The sequence below is a fragment of the Cervus elaphus genome, chromosome 11 (genome assembly GCF_910594005.1).
Source record: "Cervus elaphus chromosome 11, mCerEla1.1, whole genome shotgun sequence".
In the NCBI taxonomy this organism is placed as follows: domain Eukaryota; kingdom Metazoa; phylum Chordata; class Mammalia; order Artiodactyla; family Cervidae; genus Cervus; species Cervus elaphus.
Window position 1 is genome coordinate 32,673,149 of NC_057825.1, and position 27,141 is coordinate 32,700,289.

General features: G+C 39.1%; 2 protein-coding genes across 4 annotated transcripts in view; one reads left to right on the plus strand and one right to left on the minus strand.

The window, feature by feature from the left end:
- The window catches only part of HADHA (hydroxyacyl-CoA dehydrogenase trifunctional multienzyme complex subunit alpha), a 41,242-nt gene extending 22,469 nt beyond the window's left edge, over positions 1-18,773 (minus strand). Inside the window, exons 1-9 of the mRNA XM_043917377.1 lie at positions 18,545-18,773; positions 12,985-13,026; positions 12,821-12,891; positions 11,396-11,529; positions 5,607-5,745; positions 5,392-5,511; positions 3,965-4,067; positions 842-964; positions 268-386 (exon numbers count right to left, since the gene is read on the minus strand). Coding sequence (XP_043773312.1) covers positions 268-386; positions 842-964; positions 3,965-4,067; positions 5,392-5,511; positions 5,607-5,745; positions 11,396-11,529; positions 12,821-12,891; positions 12,985-13,026; positions 18,545-18,611 — 918 coding nt within the window. The 5' untranslated portion in view covers positions 18,612-18,773. The remainder of the gene's footprint in view (positions 1-267; positions 387-841; positions 965-3,964; positions 4,068-5,391; positions 5,512-5,606; positions 5,746-11,395; positions 11,530-12,820; positions 12,892-12,984; positions 13,027-18,544) is intronic.
- A 117-nt stretch (positions 18,774-18,890) lies between these two features.
- Positions 18,891-27,141, plus strand: part of HADHB (hydroxyacyl-CoA dehydrogenase trifunctional multienzyme complex subunit beta) — a 28,091-nt gene continuing 19,840 nt past the window's right edge. Inside the window, exons 1-4 of one of the 3 annotated variants that reach the window (XM_043917381.1) lie at positions 18,891-19,027; positions 23,652-23,726; positions 23,831-23,875; positions 26,156-26,255. In XM_043917381.1, coding sequence (XP_043773316.1) covers positions 23,660-23,726; positions 23,831-23,875; positions 26,156-26,255 — 212 coding nt within the window. In that variant the 5' untranslated portion in view covers positions 18,891-19,027; positions 23,652-23,659. Of the gene's footprint in view, positions 19,028-19,213; positions 19,595-23,651; positions 23,727-23,830; positions 23,876-26,155; positions 26,256-27,141 lie in introns of those variants that run through there. The other 2 variants (XM_043917378.1, XM_043917380.1) reach the window with 2 other exon arrangements.

Below are 27,141 nucleotides of genomic sequence, written 5' to 3' on the forward strand. Positions count from 1 at the left end.
ACATAGGTTTCTTTCCTGGTTTATAACTGGTAGTTTTAAGCTCATTAACTAAAAAGTATGCCTGGTACTAATTTCCCCCAAATATCCATTTATGTAAATCCTCATAGCTTGCTATGCTCATGTGTTATTTTTAGTTAAGTATTTTGACAGCAGCATGAAGAACTTTAGTGCTGGCATGCATGGTGCAGAAAGAATGGCAATAAAGAGTACTGCTCTAGACAGAGGGAAGAAACATGAGAGATGTTGGAGGATGGCGTAAAGACTCACATCAATTATTTTCAGGGGTGCAGGATAAAGGCCTTTGGTCTGCTTTCGTACTTTTTCTTCCACCTTTTTGTAAATCTGTTGCCTGACAAATGGAATACTCAAGGCGTATGACGTCAATTCTGTAAGGTAAAATGCTATTAGCTTCTTACTGGTAAGGGCCCAGCCTCCATTATTAGTTTGTTCTGTAAACTCCACAAAAATGCAGTGATTCTAGTTCTCTGAAAGAACTGTTCTTTATATACACAATCTAAATCGCAACCTAAGCACTTCTTTAAACGTAAGTTGGTAAGTATTAAAGCTGAGTGTTGGGTACATGGTATTTATTACACAATTATATTATTCCATTTTGGTATTGCTTTAAATTTTCCAAAATAAAAAGTTTTTTCTGAAAATGTCTTTAACAATGTAAGGTCCAGGACTACAGCTTAGAGCAGAGTTATTGCACCCTCTAAGGCTTAGTTTACACTTAAAGAGTAAACAATGCACTTATTTTTTCCTTATTCAAATGTATAGCAAGTCAAATTAAATTCCCTGGAGAGAAGTTGTGTTTTTGTTCTTTAATAATGACACTCACTTTCTACCAATCCCTTGTCTCTCCTTGGAGTGATCTTTTTATCAGCTAGTCCTTTGGCAAAAGTAATTGCAACTTCTTCTAGGTATTCAATTGTTCGTTCCTCTGGAGGTTTTACTCCTGGTCCTGTAAAGATGAACACAACAGACTGGAATGTCAGTCAGGCTTGGCTCAGCCCCAGGTGGGCAAAATCCCAGGAAAACCAAAGCTGAAGACTCATACCCATTTTCAGTGCAGTTTCTAAGACAAACTAGAAACTGGTGGGTGGCAGTGCCATGAACTATGGACTCAAAAAGAGAAGTCACACTGAGCAAAGGTGCAACAACCTACTCCAGGGAGAAAACAAATCTTAAGCCCAGTAAATCTGGCTTCCACTTCTGAGGAGGATGTATTATGTCTCATGAGACTTGTATTCTCGCTGCAAAACTGGAAAAAAAAGTCAATTGCAAAATCACTTTGTAAAGATACTGGAGAGCTGTGGAAGCAACAAAGTTATATAAATAGAATTCCAGAGAGGGAAGAGCCTGTCAGAGGTGAATTGTGGACATTCTCTTTTCTGCAGGAACGTGATGCTTTTGGGCATGGGCTGAGGACTGGATGTGGCTCAGGCAGAAGGATGCTACTGAGGGAACGTGAAATGATCAGAGCTTTTGGTGGTCACATACAATAGGTCAGAACTAGAAAAAATCAAATACAAGGCTAGTTTTCCCCCATGGGACATCTGTGAAGTTCTAAAGTGGTACAAGAGGCTGAAAGCTAGAGTGTAATCTCTCACAGCGTCATAATGTTTAGCATAGCAGTACTTCCACAGAGAGAGGAACTTGCCAAAAACATCAACTGATTTTTCACTTGAGGCCTTTGCCTGACACCAAACTTACTGAAGGGAGGAAAATAAAGAGCTACACTCAAAAACCCCAAAGGCTGTTTTTACAGCCTTTGAAAACACACACCCACCAGGCTCTCAATCAAAAGCTTTTAAGAGCCACACTGGAGGGAGAGGAGGCTGGGGTTGACAAGGCAATCTGGTGCAATCTTATGGTATGTAGGAAACAAAATACCAATAGAGGGAGAAACCCGCAACAAATATACAAACAATCTCTCCATTAAGACATCCACCCTATTTTCAGCCTCTGTGGAGGAGACAAAAAACGAACTAAGTCACTAACTGCCGAATAACAAAAGTGCACAGGGTCCATGGAAGTCATAATGCTGGAATTATGGAAGAATATGGGAGATCAGTTGCTACAGAAAAGAAGCGCTTCAGAGACCTACAGAGGGGCCCCTTGAAACTCTGGCCAAGTTATCATTCTGCACGTGCATTAGAGGAAACTATCTGAGGTCAGGGAGAGAGCCATCTTTATAAAGGCACGAAAAAAAGTAAGAAAAAAATGACTAGGAGATAAATTGACTGATAGAAACAGATGCAGAAAATGGAAAGACAGAATAAGCAGATACAAAGGTTAGAAAGGTTACTGTAAATTCATGCTGTATGTTCAAGAAGATAGAGGAAAACAGAAACATAATAAGGAAAAATTGAAGATTTAACAGTGAATCAAATGTTACTTCTAAATATGAGAAAAAAACAATGCTGAAACAAAAAATACAGGTGATTGGATTAATAGCAAATTATACAGTGAAGAAGAAAAAATCAGGAAACTTGGAATATATGGCAAAGAAATATAAGCTGAATGAAAAAGAAAAACAGAGCTTCTAACATATGTGAGGCCGAGGTCTCAGAAAAAAGGTAGGGAACTGAGGAGACAAAAGATCTATACTCTAAAAACTATAAGATGCTAATGAAAGAAACTGAAGATGACACAAACTGATGGGAATATATACCATTTTCTTGGATTGGATGAATCAATATTGTCAAAAAGACTATACTACCCAAGGCAATCTACAGATTCAATGCAATCCCTATCAAATTACCAATGGCTCTTTTCAGAGAATTAGAAGAAAGAAATCTTAAAATTTGCATGGCGACACAAAAGACCCCACAGTCATCAAAACAGTATGGTACTGGCACAAAAACAGAAATATAGATCAATGGAACAGGACAGAAGGCCCAGAAGTAAATCTGCACACTTATGGTCAAGAAATCTACGACAAAGAAGGCAAAACTACAATGGAGGAAAGAGAGCCTCTTCAATAAGTGGTGCTGGAAAAACTGGAGAGCTACATGTAAAAGAATGAAATTAGAACATTTTCTAATACCATACACAAAAATAAACTCAAAATGGATTAAAGACCTAAATGTAAGGACAGGAACTATAAAACTCTTAGAGAAAAACAGAACTCTCTGACATAAATTGCAGCAAGATCCTCTTTGACCCACCTCCTCGAGTAATGGAAATAAAAAACAAAAGTAATGAATGAGATCTAATAAAATTTAAAAGCTAAAAAAAAAAAAAAAAAAAAAAAAAAATTAAAAGCTTTTGCACAGTGAAGGAAACTATTAATATAAACAAGATGAAATGACAACCTTCAGAATGGGAGAAAATAACTGAAAACAAAGCAACCAACAAAGAATTAATCTCCAAAATGTACAAGTAGCTCATGAAGGGAGTTTCCTTGATAGCTCAATTGGTAAATAATCTGCCTGCAAAAAAGGAGACCTTGGTTTGATTCCTAGGTCAGGAAGATCCACTGGAGAAGGGATAGGCTACCCACTCCAGTATTCCTGGGTTTCCCTGGCGGCTCAACTGGTAAAGAATCCGCCCGCAATGCGGGAGACCTGGGTTTGATCCCTGGGTTGGGAGGATCCTCTGGAGAAGGGAACAGCTACCCACTCCAGTATTTTGGCCTGGAAAATTCCATGAGGTTGCAAAGACTCGGACACGACTGAGCGACTTTCACTTTCACCTTCATGCAACTCACTATCAGAAAAGCAAACAACCCAGTCAAAAAGTGGGTGGATGATCTAAACAAGCATTTCTCCAAAGAAGACATACAGCAGATGGCCAATAAACACAGGAAAAGATGCTCAATATTGTTCATCAGTAGAGAAATGCAAATGACTCATTTCTTAAGTATATGAATTTTACTTTAACCAATATTCAAGATATTAGCACTTTAAGAAAATATTTAACTTCATAAGGCTCAATTCTGAGTCATGTTAACACTTACCCAGTGGTTCCACCAGTTGGTCAACCAGTCCCATTTTCTTTGCTCTGTCTGCACGAATGCCTCTACCAGTCAGCATCATGTCAAAAGCAGCAGGTATACCCACCTAACAGGGAAGCAAGGATTTGAGTAGAAGGGGAAAAATATCAGAGTGACAATTACAATTTACAAATCATACAACTGAGCAAAATAATTATTAAAATAAGAAAAGTCAAACCAGATTTTCATGCTATATATCAAATAATGAAATTTTATACACTGATACACATTCAGGTAACTTTTAGTTTTAGAAACCTCCACTTGAAGTGAAAATGTCTTTATATATCTTGTTTAATTCAGTATGTAGGATTTCTGTCTTATGGATTGATAAAGTAGAGAAAAAAAAACTCATGTTTTCTAAAATTGTACAATTACGTCATTTTGAGTTTCTTCTCTATCATTTGTATAATATTTAAAATAGTAGAGACTTTGAGAAACTTCATCATTTTGAAAATGTCTTTACAAAGGATCTCAGACTTGGGATTTCCCTGGTGGTCCAGTGGTTAAGACTCTGCACTCTCAACCTGTGCAGGGGGCCCAGGTTCAATCCCTGGGAGGGGACGGAAATACCCCCCTCTTCCAACAATAACAAAAGAAACTCAGCTATACTTTTTATACACATATAGGCATATTCATTCTTTCAATAAATCCTCTTGACAATTTCTATGAAGAAATATACACTATTTATTATCAGAATGAATACCATAAGTTTTCCCATTTTTCTGTGTCCAACTCATATCAATTTCTCTCCAAAGAGCATTTCTGTGGAGTGCTGTTTTCCTGAAGAACCTATAGTGCCAGAGGCCATGAAGTTCAGGCAGTCCTCATGTTTGATGTTAAGATTGCTCTGTAGCCTCCAGGTCTCACTGTCCTTCCCCTTCTTAACAGTTCAAAAGCTGGATTGGGACCCTTTTGGTTTTATAGAATACAATGAGATATTCCAGGGACTTCCCTGGTGGTCCAGTGTTAAGACTGTACTTCCACTGTCGAGGGTTTGATCCCTGGTCAGGGAACTAAGATTCCACATGCTGTGCAGCCAAAAAAAAAAGGTCTGTCTCTTACAGTTATCATGAGATAAGATCCAAGGATCTGAAAAGCTGATAAGATGGTACTGTGCAGAGAAGGAACAAATTAAACTGTAAGTTTCAGAAAGCAAGACATGTATGTTATTCATCTCTTCCCTTCTTTAGGGACTAACAAAGGCCCGTGATCAATCATCTTGATTAAGGAATTAAAAAAATAAACAGACATTGATCTCATATATTCATATTTTATTTGGTTTCTAAATTTTACCATGAGTACACATACAATACCTTCTGTACAACAGGAAATAGATCAAACAGATACATAGGACTGAGGATCTCAAGTTCATATGGAGATCTTAAACTCACCATCTTGGGCAGCCTTTGTGTGGCTCCTGCTCCTGGTAAGATTCCAAGCAAGACCTCAGGGGAACCCAATACTGTTTTCTTATCTTTTGTTGCTATTCTGTATTGGCATGAAATGGCAAGCTTCAAACAAATGAAGGAAAATTAGAATGTTAAAAAATGTAGTTTTATAGCATCTTAAGATATGTGAGGGTATAAAAATTACTTATAAAGCGTACCTCAAGTCCTCCTCCTAAGCAGGATCCGTTGATGGCAGCCACGACAGGCTTTGTGGACTTCTCAAGTTTCTCAAACATTTTCTGTGCTTCTTGTGATATTTGCGTTACTTCTTGAGAGGTCGTGCAAGCATTTAACATGCTGCAGTAAACATGAAAGCAGAGAACAGAAGAAAAAAAAAACCAAAGATAAAACTACAATTCACTTTATTCAGTACTTCATCCACCATAACCTCATTGAACCATATATCAATATTTGGCAGTGAGTCTTCAAATACTCAGAAGTTTAAGAAGAATGATTTTTTCTCAGATAGCACTAATATTAGTGACATCATCTCTCTATAAAATTCAGGGAACATGAACAAAACATGGTGAATAATCTATATCTGCTTTGATAGCAAATCATTAGATTACAAACCATCTTCTGGTAAATAATTTCATGATCAGATTAAACATTTTAATTATCAGGTAGCTTTCAGATTGAACATCAGTGGAAATGACAGAGAAAAAAGCTTCTCTTACAACAGTGTTTCCTCAACATCCTTTAATTTCAGGTTGCTTCATTTGCTACTTAGCTGTTTCTGAACACATTTAAGCTGCGGGTTTTTCATTTTTGATCAAAGATAACTGATTTCCTGTCATTTTGTGTGCTGGGAATGGCTCAGCTAGCCTCAAAGAAGCTGCAAGTATTTTCCTAAGGATTTAGGTGGCTACTATTGGGTACATCAATGTCTTGCTAGGCTGAAATAACCAAGCCAAAAGAAAAAGTCCTTAATGTAGATAACTCTGCTTTTTTAAAAAAATAAACAGAGTATTTATAAATTTCTAATTGCTGTACATAAACAAAGAAGAGTACACAATATTCAGTTCAGTTCAGTCAAGTCCGACTCTTTGTGACCCCATGAACTGCATGCAGCACACCAGGCGTCCCTGTCCATCACCAACTCCTGGAGCCTACCCAAACTCATGTCCATTGAGTCAGTGATGCCATCCAACCATCTCATCCTCTGTTGTCTCCTTCTCTTCCTGCCCTCAATCTTTCCCAGCATCAGGGTCTTTTCCAATGAGTCAACTCTTCTCATCAGGTGGTCAAAGGATTGGAGTTTCAGTTACAATGAACACCCAGGACTGATTTCCTTTAGGATGAACTGGTTGGATCTCCTTGCAGTCCAAGGGACTCTCGAGAGTCTTCTCCAACACCACAGTTCAAAAGCATCAATTCTTTGATGCTCAGCTTTCTTTATAGTCCAACTCTCACATCCACACATGACTACTGGAAAAACCATATGACTAGATGGACCTTTGTTGACAAAGGAATGTCTCTACTTTTTAATATGCTGTCTAGGTTGATCATAACTTTCCTTCCAAGGAGTAAGCATCTTTAAATTTTATGGCTGCAATCACCATCTGCAGTGATTTTGGAGCCCCCAAAAATAAAGCCAGCCACTGTTTCCCCATCTATTTGCCATGAAGTAACGGGACCGCATGCCATGATCTTTGTTTTCTGAATGTGGAGCTTTAAGCCAACTTTTTCACTCTCCTCTTTCACTTCCATCAAGAGGTTCTTTAGTTCTTCTTCACTGTCTGCCATAAGGGTGGTGTCATCTGCATATCTGAGATTACTGATCTTTCTTCCGGCAATCTTGATTCCAGCTTGTGCTTCCTCCAGCCTAGCATTTCTCGTGATGTACTCTGCATAGAAGTTAAATAAACAGGGTGACAATATACAGCCTTGATGTACTCCTTTTCCTATTTGGAACCAGTCTGTTGTTCCATGTCCAGTTCTAACCGTTGCTTCCTGACCTGCATAGAGGTCTCTCAAGAGGCAGATCAGGAGGTCTGGTATTCCCATCTCCTTCAGAATTTTCCACAGTTTATTGTGATCCACACAGTCAAAGGCTTTGGCATAGTCAATAAAGCAGAAATAGATGTTTTTCTGGAACCCTCTTGCTTTTTTGATGATCCAGCAGATGTTGGCAATTTGATCTCTGGTTCCTCTGCCTTTTCTAACACCAGCTTGAACATCTGGAAGTTCACGGTTCACGTATTGCTGAAGCCTGGCTTGGAGAATTTTGAGTATTACTTTACTAGCATGTGAGATGAGTGCAATTGTGCGGTAGTTTGAGCATTCTTTGGCATTGCCTTTTTTTGGGATTGGAATGAAAACTGACTGTTTTCAGTCCTGTGGCCACTGCTGAGTTTTCCAAATTTGCTGACATATTAAGTGCAGCACTTTCACAGCATCGTCTTTCAGGATTTGAAATAGCTCAACTGGAATTCCATCACCTCCACTAGCTTTGTTTGTAGTGATGCTTCCTAAGGCCCACTTGACTTCACATTCCAGGATGTCTGGCTCTAGGTGAGTGATCACATCACTGCGATTATCTTTTTATAAGATAATCGAGGGTCGTGAAGATCTTTTTTGTACAGTTCTTCTGTGTATTCTTGCCACCTCTTCTTTTTTTTTTAATTTTTTTCCCTTTATTTTTTTTTCAGTGGGTTTTGTCATACATTGACATGAATCAGCCATAGATTTACACGTATTCCCCATCCCGATCCCCCCTCCCACCTCCCTCTCCACCCGATTCCTCTGGGTCTTCCCAGTGCACCAGGCCCGAGCACTTGTCTCATGCATCCCACCTGGGCTGGTGATCTGTTTCACCATAGATAATATACATGCTGTTCTTTCGAAACATCCCACCCTCACCTTCTCCCACAGAGTTCAAAAGTCTGTTCTGTACTTCTGTGTCTCTTTTTCTGTTTTGCATATATGGCCACCTCTTCTTAATATCTTCTGCTTCTGTTAGGTCCACACCATTTCTGTTCTTTATTGAGCCTATCTTTGCATGAAATGTTCCCTTGGTATCTCTAATTTTCTTGAAGAGATCTCTAGTCTTTCCCATTCTGTTATTTTCCTCTATTTCTTTGCATTGATCGCTGAGTAGGACTTTCTTATCTCTCCATGCTATTCTTTGGAACTCTGCATTCAAATGAGTATATCTTTCCTTTTCTCCTTTGCTTTCACTTCTCTTCTTTTCACAGCTATTTGTAAGGCCTCCTCAGACAGCCATTTTGCTTTTTCGCATTTCTTTTTCTTGGGGATGGTCTTGATCCCTCTCTACTGTACAATGTCACAAACCTCCACCCATAGTTCATCAGGCACTCTATCAGATCTAGTCCCTCAAATCTATTTCTCACTTCCACTGTATAATCATAAGGGATTTGATTTAGGTCATACCTGAATGGTCTAGTGGTTTTCCCCACTTTCTTCAATTGAAGTCTGAATTTGGCAATAAGGAGTTCATGATCTGAGCCACAGTCAGCTCCCAGTCTTGTTTTTGCTGACTGTATAGAGCTTCTCCATCTTTGGCTGCAAAGAATATAGTCAATCTGATTTCGGTGTTGGCCATCTGGTGATGTCCACATGTAGAGTCTTCTCTTGTGTTGTTGGAAGAGGGTGTTTACTATGACCAGTGCGTCCTCTTGGCAAAACTCGATTAGCCTTTGCCCTGCTTCATTCTGTACTCCAAGGCCAAATTTGCCTGTTACTCCAGGTGTTTCTTGACTTCCTACTTTTGCATTCCAGTCCCCTATAATGAAAAGGACATCTTTTTTGGGTGTTAGTTCTAAAAGGTCTTGTAGATCTTCATAGAGCTGTTCAACTTCAGCTTCTTCAGCGTTACTGGTTGGGGCACAGACTTGAATTACCGTGATATTGAATGGTTTGCCTTGGAAATGAACAGAGATCATTCTGTGGTTTTTGAGATTGCATCCAGGTACTGCATTTCAGATTCTTTTGTTGACTATGACGGCTACTCCATTTCTTCTAAGGGATTCCTGCCCACAATAATGGTGATCTGAGTTAAATTCACCCATTCCTGTCCATTTTAGTTCGCTGATTCCTAGAATGTCGACGTTCACTCTTGCCATCTCCTGTTTGATCACTTCCAATTTGCCTTGATTCATGGACCTAACATTCCAGGTTCCTATGCAATATTGCTCTTTATAGCATCGGACCTTGCTTCTATCACCAGTCCCATCCACAGCTGGGTGCTATTTTTTCTTTGGCTCCATCCCTTCATTCTTTCTGGAGTTATTTCTCCCTTATTTCGGCACCCACTGACCTGGGGAGTTCATCTTTCAGTGTCCTATCTTTTTGCCTTTTCATACTGTTCATGGAGTTCTCAAGGCAAGAATACTGAAGTGGTTTGCCATTCCCTTCTCTAGTGGACCACATTCTGTCAGACCTCTCTGCCATGACCCGTCCATCTTAGGTGGCCCCACACGGCATGGCTTAGTTTCACTGAGTTAGAGAAGGCTCTGGTCCATGTGATCAGATTGGCTTGTTTTCTCTGATTGTGGTTTCAGTCTATCTGCTCTCTGATGCCCTCTCTTAGCGCCTACTGTCTTACTTGGGTTTCTCTTACCATGGACGTGGGGTATCTCCTCACAGCCATATTGAACAAAGTTTAAAAATATACAAGTACGTTAAATACAAATTACTAAGCCAATAATGCTGGCTATCATTGCCTAAACTGCAAAGAATCATAAAACAAATACCTATTTTTTACAGAATTAACAAATGTCAACATTTTAACCCATTAAACAAACACTAAGATATCATCTCTCATTTTTGCTTTAAAGTGTAAAAAAGTTTTATATATATATATATATATATATAAATAAAATATCATGACAAAAGAAAGAAAATATTAGTTGTATTGGTATTCTCTGACTTCCTCAGGTTCTATCAGCTACTTTATTTACCCTGAAACATCCATTATCATATACTTGTAGTACAGTCTTCAGACCAACTATGTAATTGTATCCATAAACAATACAGAGAAGTATTTTATGTGTTGTTTTAAAATGTTTATATAAACTATATACTGTACCAAATATTTTGCGAGATGCTTTGTTCTTTTAATTTAACATTATATTCTTGAGTTCTAACATTACGCTGTAGATCTAGTTAGATCCTTTGAATTGTTTTTGTAGCACTTTATCTTTTTTTTTTTTAAATATTTTATTTATTTATCTGACTGCACAGGGTCTTAGTTGTGGCATGTGGGACCTAGTTCCCTGACCAGGGATCAAACCCTGGTTCCCTGTAATGGGAGCACAGAGTCTTAGCCACTGGACCACCAGGGAAGTCCCGCACTTTATCTTAAGAATATTCCACATTTACTTATCTATTTCCCTCATGGCTGACAGCTTGTTTCAAATTCTTCACTACTGTAAATTACACAGGACTGAACATCCTTATGCATGTATGGGTCCTTAAAAACAAAGGTTGGGATTTTTCCAGCATACATACCTAGATGAGGTATCTCTTAATTATATGATACATGTATTTTCAGTTTTACTAAATTTTATCAAATTGTTCTCCAAGGTGGCTATACCAATTTTCAGTCCTACTAGTAATGCTCAACCTTCTCATTTTCCCAAGTCTTTGCTAACATAGTATTTTCAAACTTTTAAATGTTTGCTGGTCTGATAGAAAAAAAGGGCATCTCATTGTTAGTTTGGTTTTATAGTAATTTTTTTATTCTACTCAAATACTGCTCCTTGAACTACTTTCAACTACTTTAAAGAAAGGCTGGATTCAGTCTTACAAGGTTTAAGCAACAAGCCTTTTCTTTATCACCTTTATTTATATTCATGAAAATAACACAAAAAGTAACTTTCAGAGAAAACTTACTTCTACTTTCTTTTCAAATGAGAAATGATAAGGCCTAAAAAACATACCATTAGCCAAGATAAAAAGTGATTTCAAATTTTCTGAAACTTACTTGAGATCGGCACCTGCAATGAAGCAGCCTGGCTTTGTTGAGATAAGGACGGCACTTCTGATCTGACTGCTAGACCAGACTTCATTCATTACTTCCATGAACTCTGAATGCAGTTCTTGACTTAGAGTATTCACCTGCCGAAGGGAAATACACAAAAATCTAAGTGTTTAAATTTGAAGTAGTAGATATACAAACCACCACCCAATACTATTTTGATTACAGGAAGTATATTTACACAGGAGAAATATACTGTTTTAACAGTTTCTTTTAAGAAACAGGGAAATAAAGAAACCAAAAAGCCAGCAGCTGTTTATTCAGGTACTTTGGCCAATGCCTCCCTCTAAAAATAGTTCTCCTTTAAGGAGGAACTCATATTCCTAAGAGTTTGAATCATATGCAGGCTATAAAGTAAGTCTACATTTATCAGCATGGAAAAAAATTTGTATAATGTTAAGGGAAAAAAGAATCAAAATTAGACAAATAGTATGATCTTAATTTTTAGAATATTGTTTGTTGAATCTGGATTGAATGTTAAAAGTGGTTATTTTGGGGTTTGGAGTATGAATGACTGTTATTTTCCTCTTAATTGCTTTCAAATGTCTGACCATAGGCATTTGTTATTATTGTGTTCAGGAAAAATGCTTACTTTAGAAAATACTGAAAAAATACCATAAGTCTGAATCACTGCTCAGTAAATGCCAACTTCACTCTAGAGAGAGGGACTGGCTCTTACTTTCCTTAATTTGTGTTAGATGTTAATTGCTTGCATCTAGGTCCTCCTACTTCATTTAGGTCTCTGGTAACAAGATTTCTGAAACAAGAAATCTTTACAGCAACTTTAGGTGGGGGGGAAGAATGAGCTCCTCAAATATAGCTTTTCTTGGCAAAAGACTGGATTAATGCTGCATATTTTGTTGAAGTTGCCAAAAACAAATGAAGCTCCACTTTGAGTGGGATTTGATTTCTGATAACATGAATTGCACTAAGTCATTCAAGGCCCTCAGGAACCTTAATGACATTTAACTCAGTCAACTTACTACAAGTAATGACTCATGTAAGGCAGGTTAAGAAAGTTGACATAAGAACCTCATAGTTAGGACAAGTAGGTCAATATTCTTATAAACAAAGCTTGCACTTGGCTTCTTATCTAATAAATCATCTTATAATTCTACAGTGTAACAGAAGGCTTTTGTTAATCCTTGATGTTAATCTGACACCTCCAGTGAACTAGAAAGAATTCTTAAACAAGGATGTCTACCACAGAAAACTGCATCCCGTGGGCAAGTTCTCAAACTCTAACTATCAAAACTATAAACTCATACAACAAGATTAGTGCCAAATTGGTGGATTTATTTCTCTGCCATTCAGGAATGCATTAATGAATGCACTGAGTAAAAATAAACTGTAGTAAATTAAATTAGGTACCTTTGAATTGGGTGAGTTAATTCGGATAACTGCCACATCCCCTTTGACTCCATAGTTAATATGGGTTCTGGCTAAAAAGAGAAGGAAAACTTATTTGTAAACAAGTTTATGGCTAAATAAGTATAAAAAGCAATGAAAGCATGTCATTGAGAAATTAAACTTACTCAGCAAAACAGAGGACCTTGTAAAACTGCGGCAAATATAATCTGTAAGAAAAACGCATTTCACAATTAATTATTTTCAAAACAGAACTTCTATTTGTTGTTTTGTTGTTGAGGTGCTAAGTTGTGTCCAACTCTTTGTGACCCCCATGGACTGCAGCATGCCAGGCTCCTCTGTCCTCCACTATCCCCTGGAGTTTGTTCAAATTCATGAAATTCATGAATTTCTATAATACCTGCTACATATAAGGAAGCTGGAGTTTACAATAAGAAAACCAAAATTAGAACAAAGTATTCCAGATCATTATTGTGACTATTACTGTATCTTTTTTGTTTCAATTATCAGGTCATATGATTCAGTTCAGTCCTGTCCGACTCTTTGCGACCCCACGAATCATAGCACGCCAGGCCTCCCTGTTCAACACCAACTCCCGGAGTTTACTCAAACTCATGTCCATCGAGTTGGTGATGCCATCCAGCCATCTCATCCTCTGTCATCCCCTTCTCCTCCTGCCCCCAATCCCTCCCAGGATCAGGGTCTTTTCCAATGAGTCAACTCTTCGCATGAGGTGGCCAAAGTACTGGAGTTTCAGCTTCAGCATCAGTCCTTCCAATCAACACCCAGGACTGATCTCCTTGCAGTCTAAGGGTCATATGATTATCTGGATACTAGATGTGGTAGTTGGAAGAATGGCCTTTCAAGGATGTCCATGTCCCCAGAAATTGAGTATGTTAGGTTATATGGCAAATGGAGATAAAGGATGCAAATAGAATGAAGGTGGCTAATTAGCTGACCTTAATACAGGGAGATTAGCCTGGATTATTCAGCTATACAGTGTAATTATAAAGGAGCAGAAAAAGGCAAAAGAACCAGAAGATGGCAGCATGAGAACCCACTCTGCGGGCTATGAAGAAGTCAATAAATGCAGGCAGCCTCTAGAAGCTAGAAAAAGCAAGGAAACGGATTCTCCCTTAGAGTGTCCAGAATGAACTCAGCCCTGCCAATACCTCTGATATACCTCTGCCAATAGCCCAGTAAGACTCATTTCTGATGTCCATAACTGTAAGATCATAAATTTGTATTGTTTCAGATGCTGTTTGTGGAAATTTAGGACCACAATAGGAAACAAATACACTAAGGCAATAAGTAATCTATTGATACAAAGCAATCTATAATGTCAGTTCCAAATGCATTCCAAATATATCTCAGGCACATTCTCCAGCCAGGTCCTCTTGCATTTTTATGGAGAGATGGACTTTCCAGTGTCATGAAAAGTAAAATCAAGGCGCATCAGAGACTCGGCATGTCTCTCCATCCTGCAGTTCTTTAAAGGAGGGGAAGAGAAGGCACAGAAGAAAAGCAGTTTTGTACTGCCTTAAAGGCCAAACGACATGCTGTTAAAGAAAGAAAACTGTAGATGGCACCAGAACCACAGTGGGGTGATCAACGGTTCTGTCTGCAATTTTTTCTTTAAGCAATCCAAACTAGTACTCACTCACAGGACAAAGACAAAGGACCTGAAGGTCCCAAGCCTTGGGTTCAACCATCAAGTTTATCATTCACTAGCCATACGGCCATGTATAAGTCTCTTGGAGCATTTCAGTTCTTACAAAGATAGAAGTAGAAGTGATGTAATGATTATAATAGTACCTGTAAATCAAAGTGCTACACTAAAGTAAATTAAGATAGGAGAAGCCAGCCATCTCCTCAATCTCCAGTGCCTCTATTTCACTAATGATAAACTTCTTTTTGCTTTTCCATTATTTGCAATCTGTATCATCTGTATTTATCACTCTTTCTTCTTTATATCTGTATCAGTTCAGTTCAGTCGCTCAGTCGTGTCCGACTCTTTGCGACCCCGTGAACCGCAGCACGCCAGGCCTCCCTGTCCATCACCAACTCCCGGAGTTTACTCAAACTCATGTCCATCGAGTCAGTGATGCCATCCAGCCATCTCATCCTCTGTCATCCCCTTCTCCTCCTGCCCTCAATCTGTCCCAGCATCAGGGTCTTTTCAAATGAGTCAGTTCTTCGCATCAGGTGGCCAAAGTATTGGAGTTTCAGCTTCAACATCAGTCCCTCCAATGAACACCCAGGACTGATCTCCTTTAGGATGGACTGCTTGGATCTCCTTGCGGTCCAAGGGACTCTCAAGAGTCTTCTCCAACACCACAGTATCACAGCCTCACAAAGCCTTATTTTGAGATTCTGTCTACAACAACTCTTTCCCTTCCCTGCCCCAATTTTTATCTTTATGACTCACTGTTTGGTTCTCTAATCACTGCATCTGTAGCAGCTGTTTCCTCCAAGTAAATTGCAGTCTCCTCCAACACCATCTCGGAGTCATTCATTGCACAACTAAAGTCTAGTGCAGTCCATCAGAACTGCTCCAGGGACCCAGGGTGAGCAGCAAGATAAAAATCCCTGTCTCTGTGGAGGAGGTGAAAATAGGTTTGGCATGAAAAGAGAGTTTGCCAATAAAGTAAACATTCTGTGGGAGGGGAGTCAGGTAACAAGCAATTATAACTAGAATAGGGTAAACTGAATTAGTGAGTGTGAACTGATTAGGAATGCAGGCTGGGAGAGATGAGGTGGAAAGACAGACATAAAACAAGAAACATAAATAAGTTCGAAGATATGCACCTAAGAAGAAAAAGAAAATAGAGCAGGTGGAGGGGCTTGGACATGGGTTGTAATTCTGAAGACTAAATACTGGAGACAGCAGGTTTGTGCTCACTAACTTATAAATCATAAACTCTCACCCACTAACCTGCCTTTGCGCCACCCCCCCACACCCATAGAGACATACACAAAACCTCCTCTAAATCAAGAGACAAAAAAAGAGAAAAATCAGCAAATATACAACTATATCTGAATTGGAAAAACAATTCCAAGCCACAATAAACTAAATCAAGTTGAAATACAGGGTAGCTTTGCTTTTAGAATATCGCCTTACTCACTAACCTAACTAGGAGAGCTTACTTCAGAGCTGCTGGGTGAACTTTCACCCATATTTCCCACGCCAGCAAAAGAGAGAGAAACCTTTACTCTACTTTTTAATTATTCTAACTCAAGAAGATACCTACAAGACCTAAGACTATAGCAGTGGAGAGAGCTGGATTATGCTGATATATATTTCAAATATGAACGTGTTACTATGGTTGTAACAATCAACAGGTTTTTCTCAATATCTAGTCCTGGTGAAGTGACAGGATTAAGTACGTAAGAGTCAAATTTAAATATCCACCATCTGCTAAGATATCTGCCTTCAATTCATTTCCTGAGAAATTATTCTACTACTTATGTAATTAGGAATTTGGATTTAGAATAGGAGTGGGGGGTGGAGAATAAGAGTGGGAATTAAGATATTTTGATCAAGATATGCTTTTCATTTGACAGTCATACTCAGAATTATAGCACTCATGCAGGAATGGGTTAAAACTTCAAGAAGTACAAATCAGTGTAAAGAATTTTAATCATCCATCATTAAATATCATAATCTCATTAAAAGTCTGGCACTATCTAGGCACAGACTTTTAGTTAGTGTTAGTCTTTTCAGTCTAAATGGCAATCCAGGTGTGCAGGTAATTTTAAATTCACTTTCTAGGCCTTTTTTCCCCCCAAATTTATACATTGCTACTAAAAGGGGCAATAACTAATAAGTCATATTTTCTTTAAGAAATTTTAAATTAATTTTTATTAGAGTATAGTTGATTTATCAACACTATATTGTCTTAGTTTCTGCTGTATAACAAAGTAAATCCGTTATACACATACATGTATCCATTGTTCCTTAGATTCTATTCCCATATAGGTCACTACAGAGTACTGAGTTCCCTGAGCTTTATAGCAGGTTCTTATTAGTTATCTGTTTTACATATAGTAGCATGTGTATGTCAGTACCAATCCCCCAATTTATCCCTCCCCCAGCCATATTTTCTTATAGGTTAAAACAGAATGCAAAATATAGATACACATATGTGTATCTATATTTCTATACAAAAAATAAAGGAAAACTAAGCTTGTAACTTTTTATCACACATGTAAAATGTAAAAATTACTTTAAAAAAGTCTCAGATATATAAAATCATAGTTCTTCAGAGCAGGGAAGAGTTAACAATAGCTCTGTTTATTAATAATAATAGCACTGACTCCATGAAAAACTGCTTTACACCTAAAATACACCCTTTAACGCTCACAAGGTGGTATTATTCCCCACTTCACAAATGAGAAAACAGATGCAGAAATGACTTGCCCAAGGTCACCAAAGGGTAAGGTCACCAGTGGGTAAAAGGCAGAGCCAGATTGAAACTGAGAAGTCACACTCCATATCTAATATTTTTAATTGCATTACCTTAAAATCAATGAAAGGGAAGTTCAAAAATATACATCTGATAATTTTAAAGTGTTAAACCAAAAATGTGGAAAACAATCAAACTGTCAGGTAACATGACCAAATACTAACAGTAGGTATCTGAGTAGTAAGAGAAAGGGTGATTCTTTTTTTTTTAATCCTTTGCCCTGATCTTTGCAACATTTCAATTTTCTGTAGTGTTATGACAGGTTATGCACAAACATATAGAGCAGTCCCGTGGAGACTAAAAACACTGGCTGAAATAACAAAGCAGAAAAGGTTCATTCAAAATTAGTCCCTAACAGTAAAGACACTCCTCCAAAAACAGCATACAGTGATTCAGAAGGAGGAAGGCATTTTATAAATTATATTTCTAATTAAGTAACCGACATTAAGTACAACATGCAGTAAAAAGTCACCTTTGACCTTACAGATTTGAGAGGAAGAAAAATGCTTAATTTTCCATAAGCACCCACTTTAACTCTTTCACTGCCAATTTGAAGAGAAAAAGACAATACAGCTAATGCAAGCTAACTGGTTATAGTCAGAAACGAGAGTAGAAATAGTTGGTAAAATTATCTAACATCTTGTTCCTTAAGAAACAAGGTATCTACATTTTTTTTAAAAAAAGTGCTTCTTCTGGAAAGTTGCAGAATCTGCCTCTTGAAATTCTACATATTATACATTCACACTGGAATTACTGGAGCTGCAAGAGTTGAGCTTCCTGTTGAAATGTGGTAATAGGCAAAAAAAGTTGTGAGGGCAAGGCGTAGGGAATGGCAGTCATTTGCAAGGCTGGTTCATTTCATACACGAAGTAAATAAGATGCTCCCCGTTACAGGCAAGGTGCAGTGAAGCACAAAGATGCGACAGATTGGGACTGTCCTTGTCCTCTTAGTCCTCCCAATCCAGTAGGGACAGGTTCAAGGCCATCACTAAAGAAAGTAAGAGGAGACCTGCGGAAAATGCCAGACCGGGTGGACAGGACTCAGAGACGTTAGGGGTTACGAAGCCTGAAACCGCTGCAGGACTCAAAACGAGAGAGAAAATGTCAGTCGCTGCGCCAGGGAATGAGACCGGGTCTCAGAGCAGCATCATTCCCCCTGATCTAGGGCCGCTGCAGCGTGGCGGCAGCCATCGGGAGACGCGGCTCCCAGGTCTCCGCAGTTCTGCCCCGGGGCGGTGGGGTGCCTTCAACCAGGCCTCACCTGAGCAGCGGAGCGTCCTGGAGGCAGTAAAGCGGCGGAGGCTGCCAATAGCTCGAGAGGCCACCATCTTGAGCGGGAGTGGACGAAAGTGGAAAGCCCTTCGAGTGCGGGCAGCCGAGTAGAGGACTTTTCTTCCCGCAGCCTGGCACTGGCCAGGCGCCCGAAGTACTGCCTGACTGAAAACCCGCAACTGAATCCCCGATGGCGAGGTGCCGCCGGCTCCTTAACCTTGCCTTTCGCTTCCGGCTAACGCCCCGTTAGCCGGAAAAAAAAGGACACTTTCTCCGCAGGGAAGGAAGAAAGCGCAGAGAGGAGGACAGCCTTCCGGATTTTCCAGTCAGGCAGCCGGCGAGCAGCCAGGGAGGCCTGTGAGGCCCGCGAAGGGTCCTTTCCAGGGAGGCCCCGCCTCTTCGTCCTGGTTTGGTCCTGTCATTAGGGCCGGAGCCCTGCCTGTAGCTGGAGTCTGAGCCGACGCGACCTAAGGTGAGAAGGGGCGTGCGCTCGGCTGCCGCCTGGCCTTTCTCCGGCGGGGTCCGCAGTTTCCCGCCTGCTAGGCCTGTGCCCGCGGCCGCTGGCCTCCACTCCCTGGGGGAGTGGAGTTCGAGGGAGCGGAAGGAAGTTTCTCAATCCGGGCCTCCGGTACCAGTGCAGTTTGGGCAGTGTCTGTAGCTCCGAGCAACGATGTCGCCTATGCCTTTCAATTTATCACCGCAAGTTAACGAACTTGTGTGTGTGTGTGTGTGTGGTGTGTGTGTGTCGGTTTAAAGCGCTGGCCTGTGTTCCGGTGGTGTTGTATCCCCTATTTTGCCTGTAGGCAGGTCGGCGGCTATTGAGAATCGGAAAAGGGCCAGGAATTTTACCCCTTTTATGCTTCCGAGGGTGGATCTCGGTCGTGTAGCTTTTTTGGGACTCAGTTGTCGGAGGAACAAAGGCATTCCTGTGTCCGGCTCCGACAGCCAAGGCTCATGATCATTTTCTAATCCAGAAGGGAACCGAAGATCATCTGGTCTTTCATCTCCTTCACTGCATCGGTGCAGCCCATGAATCAGAGTGAGTCAGTTTACCCATGGCCACAGGTGGTAGCCTGTGTCTACTAACTTCTAGTCAAGAGCTCTGCGCTGCATGATAGCTGTTTTTGTGATGGAGAGAGAGGCTTGAGCCCTGGCATAAATTAATTGATTCCAGAAAGTGATGTTGAGGACCCTCTAGGTCGTTTCACCGCCATCTCATTTAATCCTCACGATCCCCAAACTGTTATTTACGTTTTGTAGGTAAAGTTTGGGGGGCATGGAGATGTATATAAATTATTTGCTAGGTGGCAGAGCCAGATTCGGGCATAAATTTGTGCCACGTTTCACCAGATTGTCTGTTCCTCAGGAGAGGGAGAAGGAAGAGGCAGGGGGAAATGGCAGGGAAGTTGAGACTGAATTGAGGAGTATGGGAAGAAGAGAGGTTTCTGTTTAAAGCTCAAGTCAAATAGTGAGTCTTCCATCACTGTGAGCACGTTAAGCAGAATCTGGATGAGCAGTGACCTCTTAATTTGCAAGAAAGAATTCTTGATGATCACCAAAGGCCCTCCAACTTACAAGGTTTTTACAGTTCAAAGCTTGTCCTGCCCATGTAATGCTTTTTCTTATCTAATTCAGTGTAGTACTTATTGTTTAGATCAGGAATGGCAAACTTTTTCTGTAAAGGGCCAGGTAGTAAATAGTTTAGGCTTTATAACCCACATTGATCTCTGTCATATATTCTTTGTTTTATTTTGCTCTACAACTCTTTTTTTTTTTGCTCTACAATTCTTTAAAAATGTGAAATCTATTATTAGTTAGAGGCCCTTGGGTTGTAGTTTGCCAGCCCCTGATTTAGGTCACCGTTTGACTGACTGACTTGTTTCTTGTACTCTGAGCAAAATCGTAAGCTCCATCAAGGACAAAAATGTTATTTTTCTCACTGTGGCTTTCATAAGGGGAACTAAAGACTTTTATACCATCACCTACTGATACTAATAGCAAGCACAAGTATAACTCTTTATGGAGTATGGGTTTTAACCCTTTGTTTTCCATGTTACAAATGTTTTCTCTGAATCTGTTGTTAGCCTTTTAACTTTATTTTAGTATCTTTTACTGTGTAGATATTATAAATGCTTATTTAATCACATTTTTTAGTTATTTTCCATTGTGGCCTCTGGGTTTTATCCCATATGTTGGGAACCTTTCCCCATCTAAGATTGTAAAAATATTCTCTGATATTTTCTTGTAGCAGGTTAAAAAGTATATATTTACATTAATCCATCTGTGATTTGTACTTATAGTGTGAGAAATGGATCTATTTTTTTCCCAGTGGTTAGACATTTCCCCAGCAAATCAGTAAGTCATCTTTCTCCCACTTATTTGAAATGTTTTCTTTATTATATACTAAGTTTTCATACACATGAGTATGCTTCTGAACTTACTACATCCTGTTCTGTTGATTCAGTTCAGTTCAGTCGATAAGTCGTGTCTGACTCTTTGTGACCTCATGGACTGCAGCATGCTTCTCTGTCCATTACCAACTTCCGGAGCTTACTCAAACTCATGTCCATCGAATTGGTGATGCCATCCAACAATCTCATCCTCTGTCGTCCTTTCTCCTCCTGCCTTCAATCTTTCCCAGCATCAGGGTCTTTTCCAGTGAGTCAGTTCTTCGCATCATGTGGCCAAAGTATTGAAGTTTCAGTTTCAGGATCAGTCCTTCCAATGAATATTCAGGACTGATTTCCTTTAGGATCAGCACTGTTTAATTTCTGGTGCTTTATAGAAAGATTTGATATCTGTTAGAGCAAGGTCTCTCTTTTTTTTTCAATCAACATTTTTTTAACTGTTTTCATGAACTTTATTTCAAAATAAGCTTTACTTATGGAGACTTGTATTCCAGACTCAAGTGGCATCAAATGTTGCTTCTGGATAAAGTGGTCCTCATCTAATGGGCCAGTTTATGTCTTCCTGGCCAGAGTCGTTGAATATATATAAGCTGGTGAGCCTAGAGGTTGGACTCCTCTTTTCAATCCATATATTTGATAAATGTGATTTTTTTTTCTTTTTGGAAGCCACAGGACATCTCTTTTTAGTCTATGAAGACCTAAGAGAAATTAAACAAGGCTTCTATATTAGCTATTGCTGTATAGAGTTGGACCACAAAGAAGGCTGAGTGCCAAAGAATTAATGCTTTAGAATTGCGGTGCTAGAAAAGTCTCCTGAGAGTTCCCTGGACTGCGGGGAGATCAAGCCTGTCAATCCTAAAGGAAATCAACCCTGAATATTCATTGGAAGGAATTTTCATTGGATGCTGAAGCGCTAATACTTTGGCCATCTAATGGGAAGAGCCCATTCATTGGAAAAGAGCCTGATGCTGGGAAAGATTGAAGGCAAAAGAAGAATGGGGTGGCAGAGGATGAGATGAGATTAGATAACATCCTCGACTCAACAGACATGAATTTGAACAAACTCTGGGACGTAGTGAAGGATGGGGAAGAATGGCATGCTGCAGTCCATGGGATTTCAAAGAATCGGACACGACTTAAGTGACTGAACAACAAACAACAATTGTTGTGTAACAAATTACTCCAAAATTTAGTAGCTTAAAACAATAAAAATTTATTATACAGTTTCTGAGGGCCAGGAATCTGGGGTGACTTGGCTGGGTTGTTCTGGCTTAGAGTTTCTCATGAGGTTGCAGTCACAATGTTGTCCAGGCCTGTAGTCATCTGAAAACTTGTCTGAGCTAGAGGATCCACTTCCAAGCTCACTCACATGACTGTTGACAGGAGGCATCATCCTCTTACCTCATCATGAGAGCCTCTTCGTGGGGCTGTTCCTGATGTGCCAGCTGCCTTCTCCTGGAGCGAGTGATCTGAGAGACAGACCAAGATGGGAACTGCAGGATCTTTTACAGCTGAATCTAAAAAGTGACGTCTCATCACTTCTGGTGTATTCTTTGTTTACACAGACCAACCATGTAAATAAAAATTCAGAGAAGTGGAATTACTGGTTAAAAGTTAGGTGTTGTAATTTTTTGGTAGTTAATTGCCAAATTGCCCTCCATAGGAATGTACCTGTGGAGGTGCAACAGTTTATACTCTCAGCAGCAGTATATGAGAGAGCCTGTTTGTGCAGCCTCTACCACACAGTGAATGTCAGACCTCTAAGTCAAATAGTATACCTCTGTGCGGCTGTAATTTGTATTTCTTTTATGAGTGAGATTGAACATGTATCTAAGAGCCATTTGTGTTTCCATTTCCATGAATACTTTGTTCATATCATTTGCCCATTTTTTTCTTACTGTTTCATAGGAACTCATTATGGGGAATTTAGGAAAATGTTTTAATATATTTTAAATATGTTTTAATATGTAGGAGTTTTGTATTTTTATTATTTTGAAATAATATCAAGCTTATAAAAAAGTACCAAGTGTAGTGTATGAACTTTTTTTCTTATATCAGGTAAGAAGTGATACTGTACTATCTTTGAATACTTGAGTGTGTATTTCCTTCAAATACAAATATTCCACAAGGCATTCTACGTCATCACAATACAACCATCAAAATCAGGAAAGTCACATTGGTGGCTTCCTGATCCTGTCCAACAGCCTCTACCCCTTTGACCCTAGAGAAAAACATAAACTCTGGAGCTAGCATGCGTGCGTGCTCAGTTGCTTCAGTCAAGTCCAACTCTGTGATCCTGTGGACTGTAGCCTGCCAGGCTCCTCTGTCATGGGATTCTCCAGGCAAGAATACTGCTGGAGCTAGACTGTCTGGCTTCAAATCATAGCTCTGCCTCTTACTAGTTACTCAATTCCTGTATGCTTCAGTCTCTCATCTCTTACAAACAGTACAGTAATCATGCTTGCTTCACAGGTCCTTGTGAAAATTAGGTTAATGCTTAGATTAGTGGTTTGCATACTATGAAAGCTATGTCAACATAGCTATAATATTAGGGGAAAGGTAGTTGGTAATAGAGTACATTTTTAGTATTTTATAGTAACCATGGGTGAGATATCAGAGATCATAGCCTACAGTATAAACTACAGGTTGTTCAAATAACCCAAAAAGTCTTTTTGTTTTCTTTTTCAGATTTCAAAATGACTTCCCTCTTGACTTACACTTTAAAAAATCTTCCCAGTACATCAAAATGGGCCCTCAGATTTTGTAAGTTTCATTTGTTCTTTTTAAGATTAGATTTGAATGTGTAAGCATCTTGTGCAAACACGGAATTGTATTGCTTTTTGTAAACACTTGATTTTGTCTCCCAGGTGTGAGACCTCTGAGCAGTTCCTCCCAGCTACAGGCTGCCGCAGGTACAGTAATTTGTAAAAAATAAAAATATTTCTGATTTAAAAGTTAGATTATAGGATCTAGATTTGTGAATTTTGAATAAAAACCAAAATTAATTTGCTAACTCTCCCCTTTTTATGATCAATAAGAACATCACTGTTGCCTTCAAATTAAAACAATACAGGACCAATCAGTAATGATAGTACATGGTGTAAGGTGGGCTTGAGGATGTTGGCTGGAGGCTTCTCTCTGGGATGTGGAGCCTTTGGAGTCACTGAGGTTCTGTGAACTTCCTAGTTAGTTTACTCAGCTACTGGCTGTCAGTCCTAAAGATGCGTGTGTGCTGAGTCACGTCCAACTCTTTGTGACCTCACAGGTTGTAGCCTACCAGGCTCCTCTGTTCATGGGATTGTCCCAGGCAAGAATACTGGAGTGAGTTGCCATTTCCTCCTCCAGGGGCTCTTCCTGACCCAGGGATTTAACCCATGTCTCCTGCATTGGCAGGTGGATTCTTTCCCGCTAAGCCACCAGGGAAGCCCCAGTCCTAAAGATGATTAGTCTCCATCTGTTGTGGAGCCAAAAATTAACTTTTTACACTTTCAGTGACAGGCTTCTGTTACTGAGTATGTTCTTAGTCCATATGCAAGAGGATGCATATCTGAAATAAGTGTGACTGTGGGACTAGTTAATAAAAGAAGGTTGTTTAGTCAATATGAAATGAAAAAAGAAGGAAATTTGTTGATATTATATGGTCTTTTAGACCCTTGGTAAACCCAACGGACTAAACTTCTTCACTGTTGAATACATACGTTTGCAGAACCCTCTGTAGTTTTGTATATTCACTTGCCTGGGTCCTATATTGATCTATGACTTCTGATTTTGGTCTGTTGTGGTATTTCTACTTGGATAATAATGTAATAGAAAAAATTCTTTACCAAGATTCAGAAGACCTCTGCTTTGGTTAAGTTCTTCTTCTTTCTGGGCAGTTTGACCTTGAACTGATCATGTCATTTCCCTGCTTTCTAGTTTTTTTTATCTAACAAAGAATAATAATTTTAGCCATGTTAACCTCAAGTAGTTATTAAGATATCTCAAACACTTTGAAATCTGTAAATTCAGTGGAAATATAAGATATTTTTATAGTTTTACATATAGTATATTCCCAGGGGTCTGTTACTTAATCCCACCTAGAAAAGTTTCATGTTGTCATATAAAAAATATGTTTTCTTTGGCTTCTAAACTCTAACTAGAATATAGATATGTGTTAACCTCACAAAGAATAATAATAATTCCTTTCCATCTCATTTCACCTTTCACCTAATTCTAATGTTCACTCAGAAATTCCTATTGCAGTCACACAGATAGGTCTGTTTCTTGCCAGCTGGGAGAAAGTCACGTTGAATACCACGTTAAATACCATTTTTTTCTGGCATTTAGAATATTCTTCTTTATATTGCTCTTAAACAGTTTTTGTGTTTCTCTCTCCCCAACTATATTGTAAACCTTTGTGAGACTTAAGCCTTGTCATGTTACTGGTGTTTAACACTGTTCTACAAGTGGTTTGTTTTAACATTGATGTTGATAGTGGTGCAAAAGGGCACATGGTAAGACAAAGGAATGTGATCAGCTGATTTGATGGGAGGAAAAGGGAGTGTACTCATGCTGAACAGGCTTTAGTTTGCAATAGGGTAGCAGAGGGTATGAAGAGGGAACTTGGCTTTTACTTTCCATATTTTAGTATTATTTATTTTTTTCTTTTTTAACCACCACTCATGTTTTATTTTTTAAATTAAAACATTAGAAAAAGGTTGCTCTTTTGATGTTGCAAACCAGCTACACAAATTGAGTCATACAGAATCAGGAAGCATGCTAGGTTTTTGTCAAATGGCAGTAGTCACCAACCAGATGCCTTTATTTCTACATAGAAAAGCAAGAGTATTAAGCTATGTGAAGAATAAAACAGTATCTGTTATTCTAACTTCTAGTATTAAGGGCAGACTTAATCAGTTGCTTTCAGTGAAATGGATTGTCAAGCACTTGATAAAAATAATTTGTTAACGACATAAGCGATACTATCACTGGGTATAATCTCTTTATTTGCCTTAAATTTTATTTGGAAACTTGTAAATGCTCGTTAATTTCTTAATCCTTTTTTTTTTTTAAGCTGGAGTGGTTTGGTAAATGACTAATGCAATTTGGCATTGAGTGATAAAATTCTTCTTAGAATGTCTGTCTTTAAAAATATAAAAACTTACCTGACTTCTTGTATTTTAATTAATTTTTCTCTGAACTTTATCTTAAAGCTTCCCAGACTAAATCGAAAAAAACTCTAGCCAAACCCAACATAAGGAATATTGTGGTGGTGGATGGTGTTCGCATTCCATTTTTGCTGTCAGGCACTTCGTAAGTATGAAATGATTCTGTTACTTGTTATTACTTTTTTTTTCCTTTGTTCTCTCCAGCTGTATTAAGGTATGATTAACAAAAACTGCATATATTTAGGTTGTACAATGTGAGTTTTTTTTTAAGGTATACAATGTGATGATTCAAGGTATATTGTTGTTCAGTCACTAAGTTGTGTCCAACTCTTTGCAACACTGTGGACTGCAACACACTGGGATTCCCTGTCCTTTACTATCTCTTGGAGTTTGCTCATGCTCACGTCCTTTGAGTCAGTGATACCATCCAACCATCTTATTCTCTGTTGCCCCTTTCTCCTGCCCTCGGTCTTTCTCAGCATCAGGGTCTTTTCCAATGAGTTGGCTCTTTGCGTCAGGTGGCCAAAGTATTGGAATTTCAGCTTCAACTCAGTTATTCCAATGAATAGTCAAGGTTGATTTCATTTAGGATTGACTGGTTTGATCTCCTTGCTGTCCAAGGAACTGTCAAGAGTCTTCTCCAGCACCACAGTTTGAAAACATCAATTCTTTGGTGCTCAGCCTTCTTTATGATTCAACTCTCACACCTGTACATGACTACTTGAAAAACCATACCTTTGACTATATGAACCTTTGTGGGCAAAGTGATGTCTCTGCTTTCTCTTACACTGTCGAGGTTTGTCATAGCTTTTTTTCCAAAGAGCAAACTTCTTTTAATTTCATGGCTGCAGTCACCATCCAAGTGGTTTTGGAGCTCAAGAAAGTAAAGTCTGTCACTGTTTCCATTTTTTCCCCTTCTATTTGCATGAAGTGATGGGACTGGATGCCACGATCTTAACTTTTTGAATGCTGAAGTTTAAGCCAGCTTTATCACTCTTGCACCTTCATCAAGAGGCTGTTTAGTTCCTCTT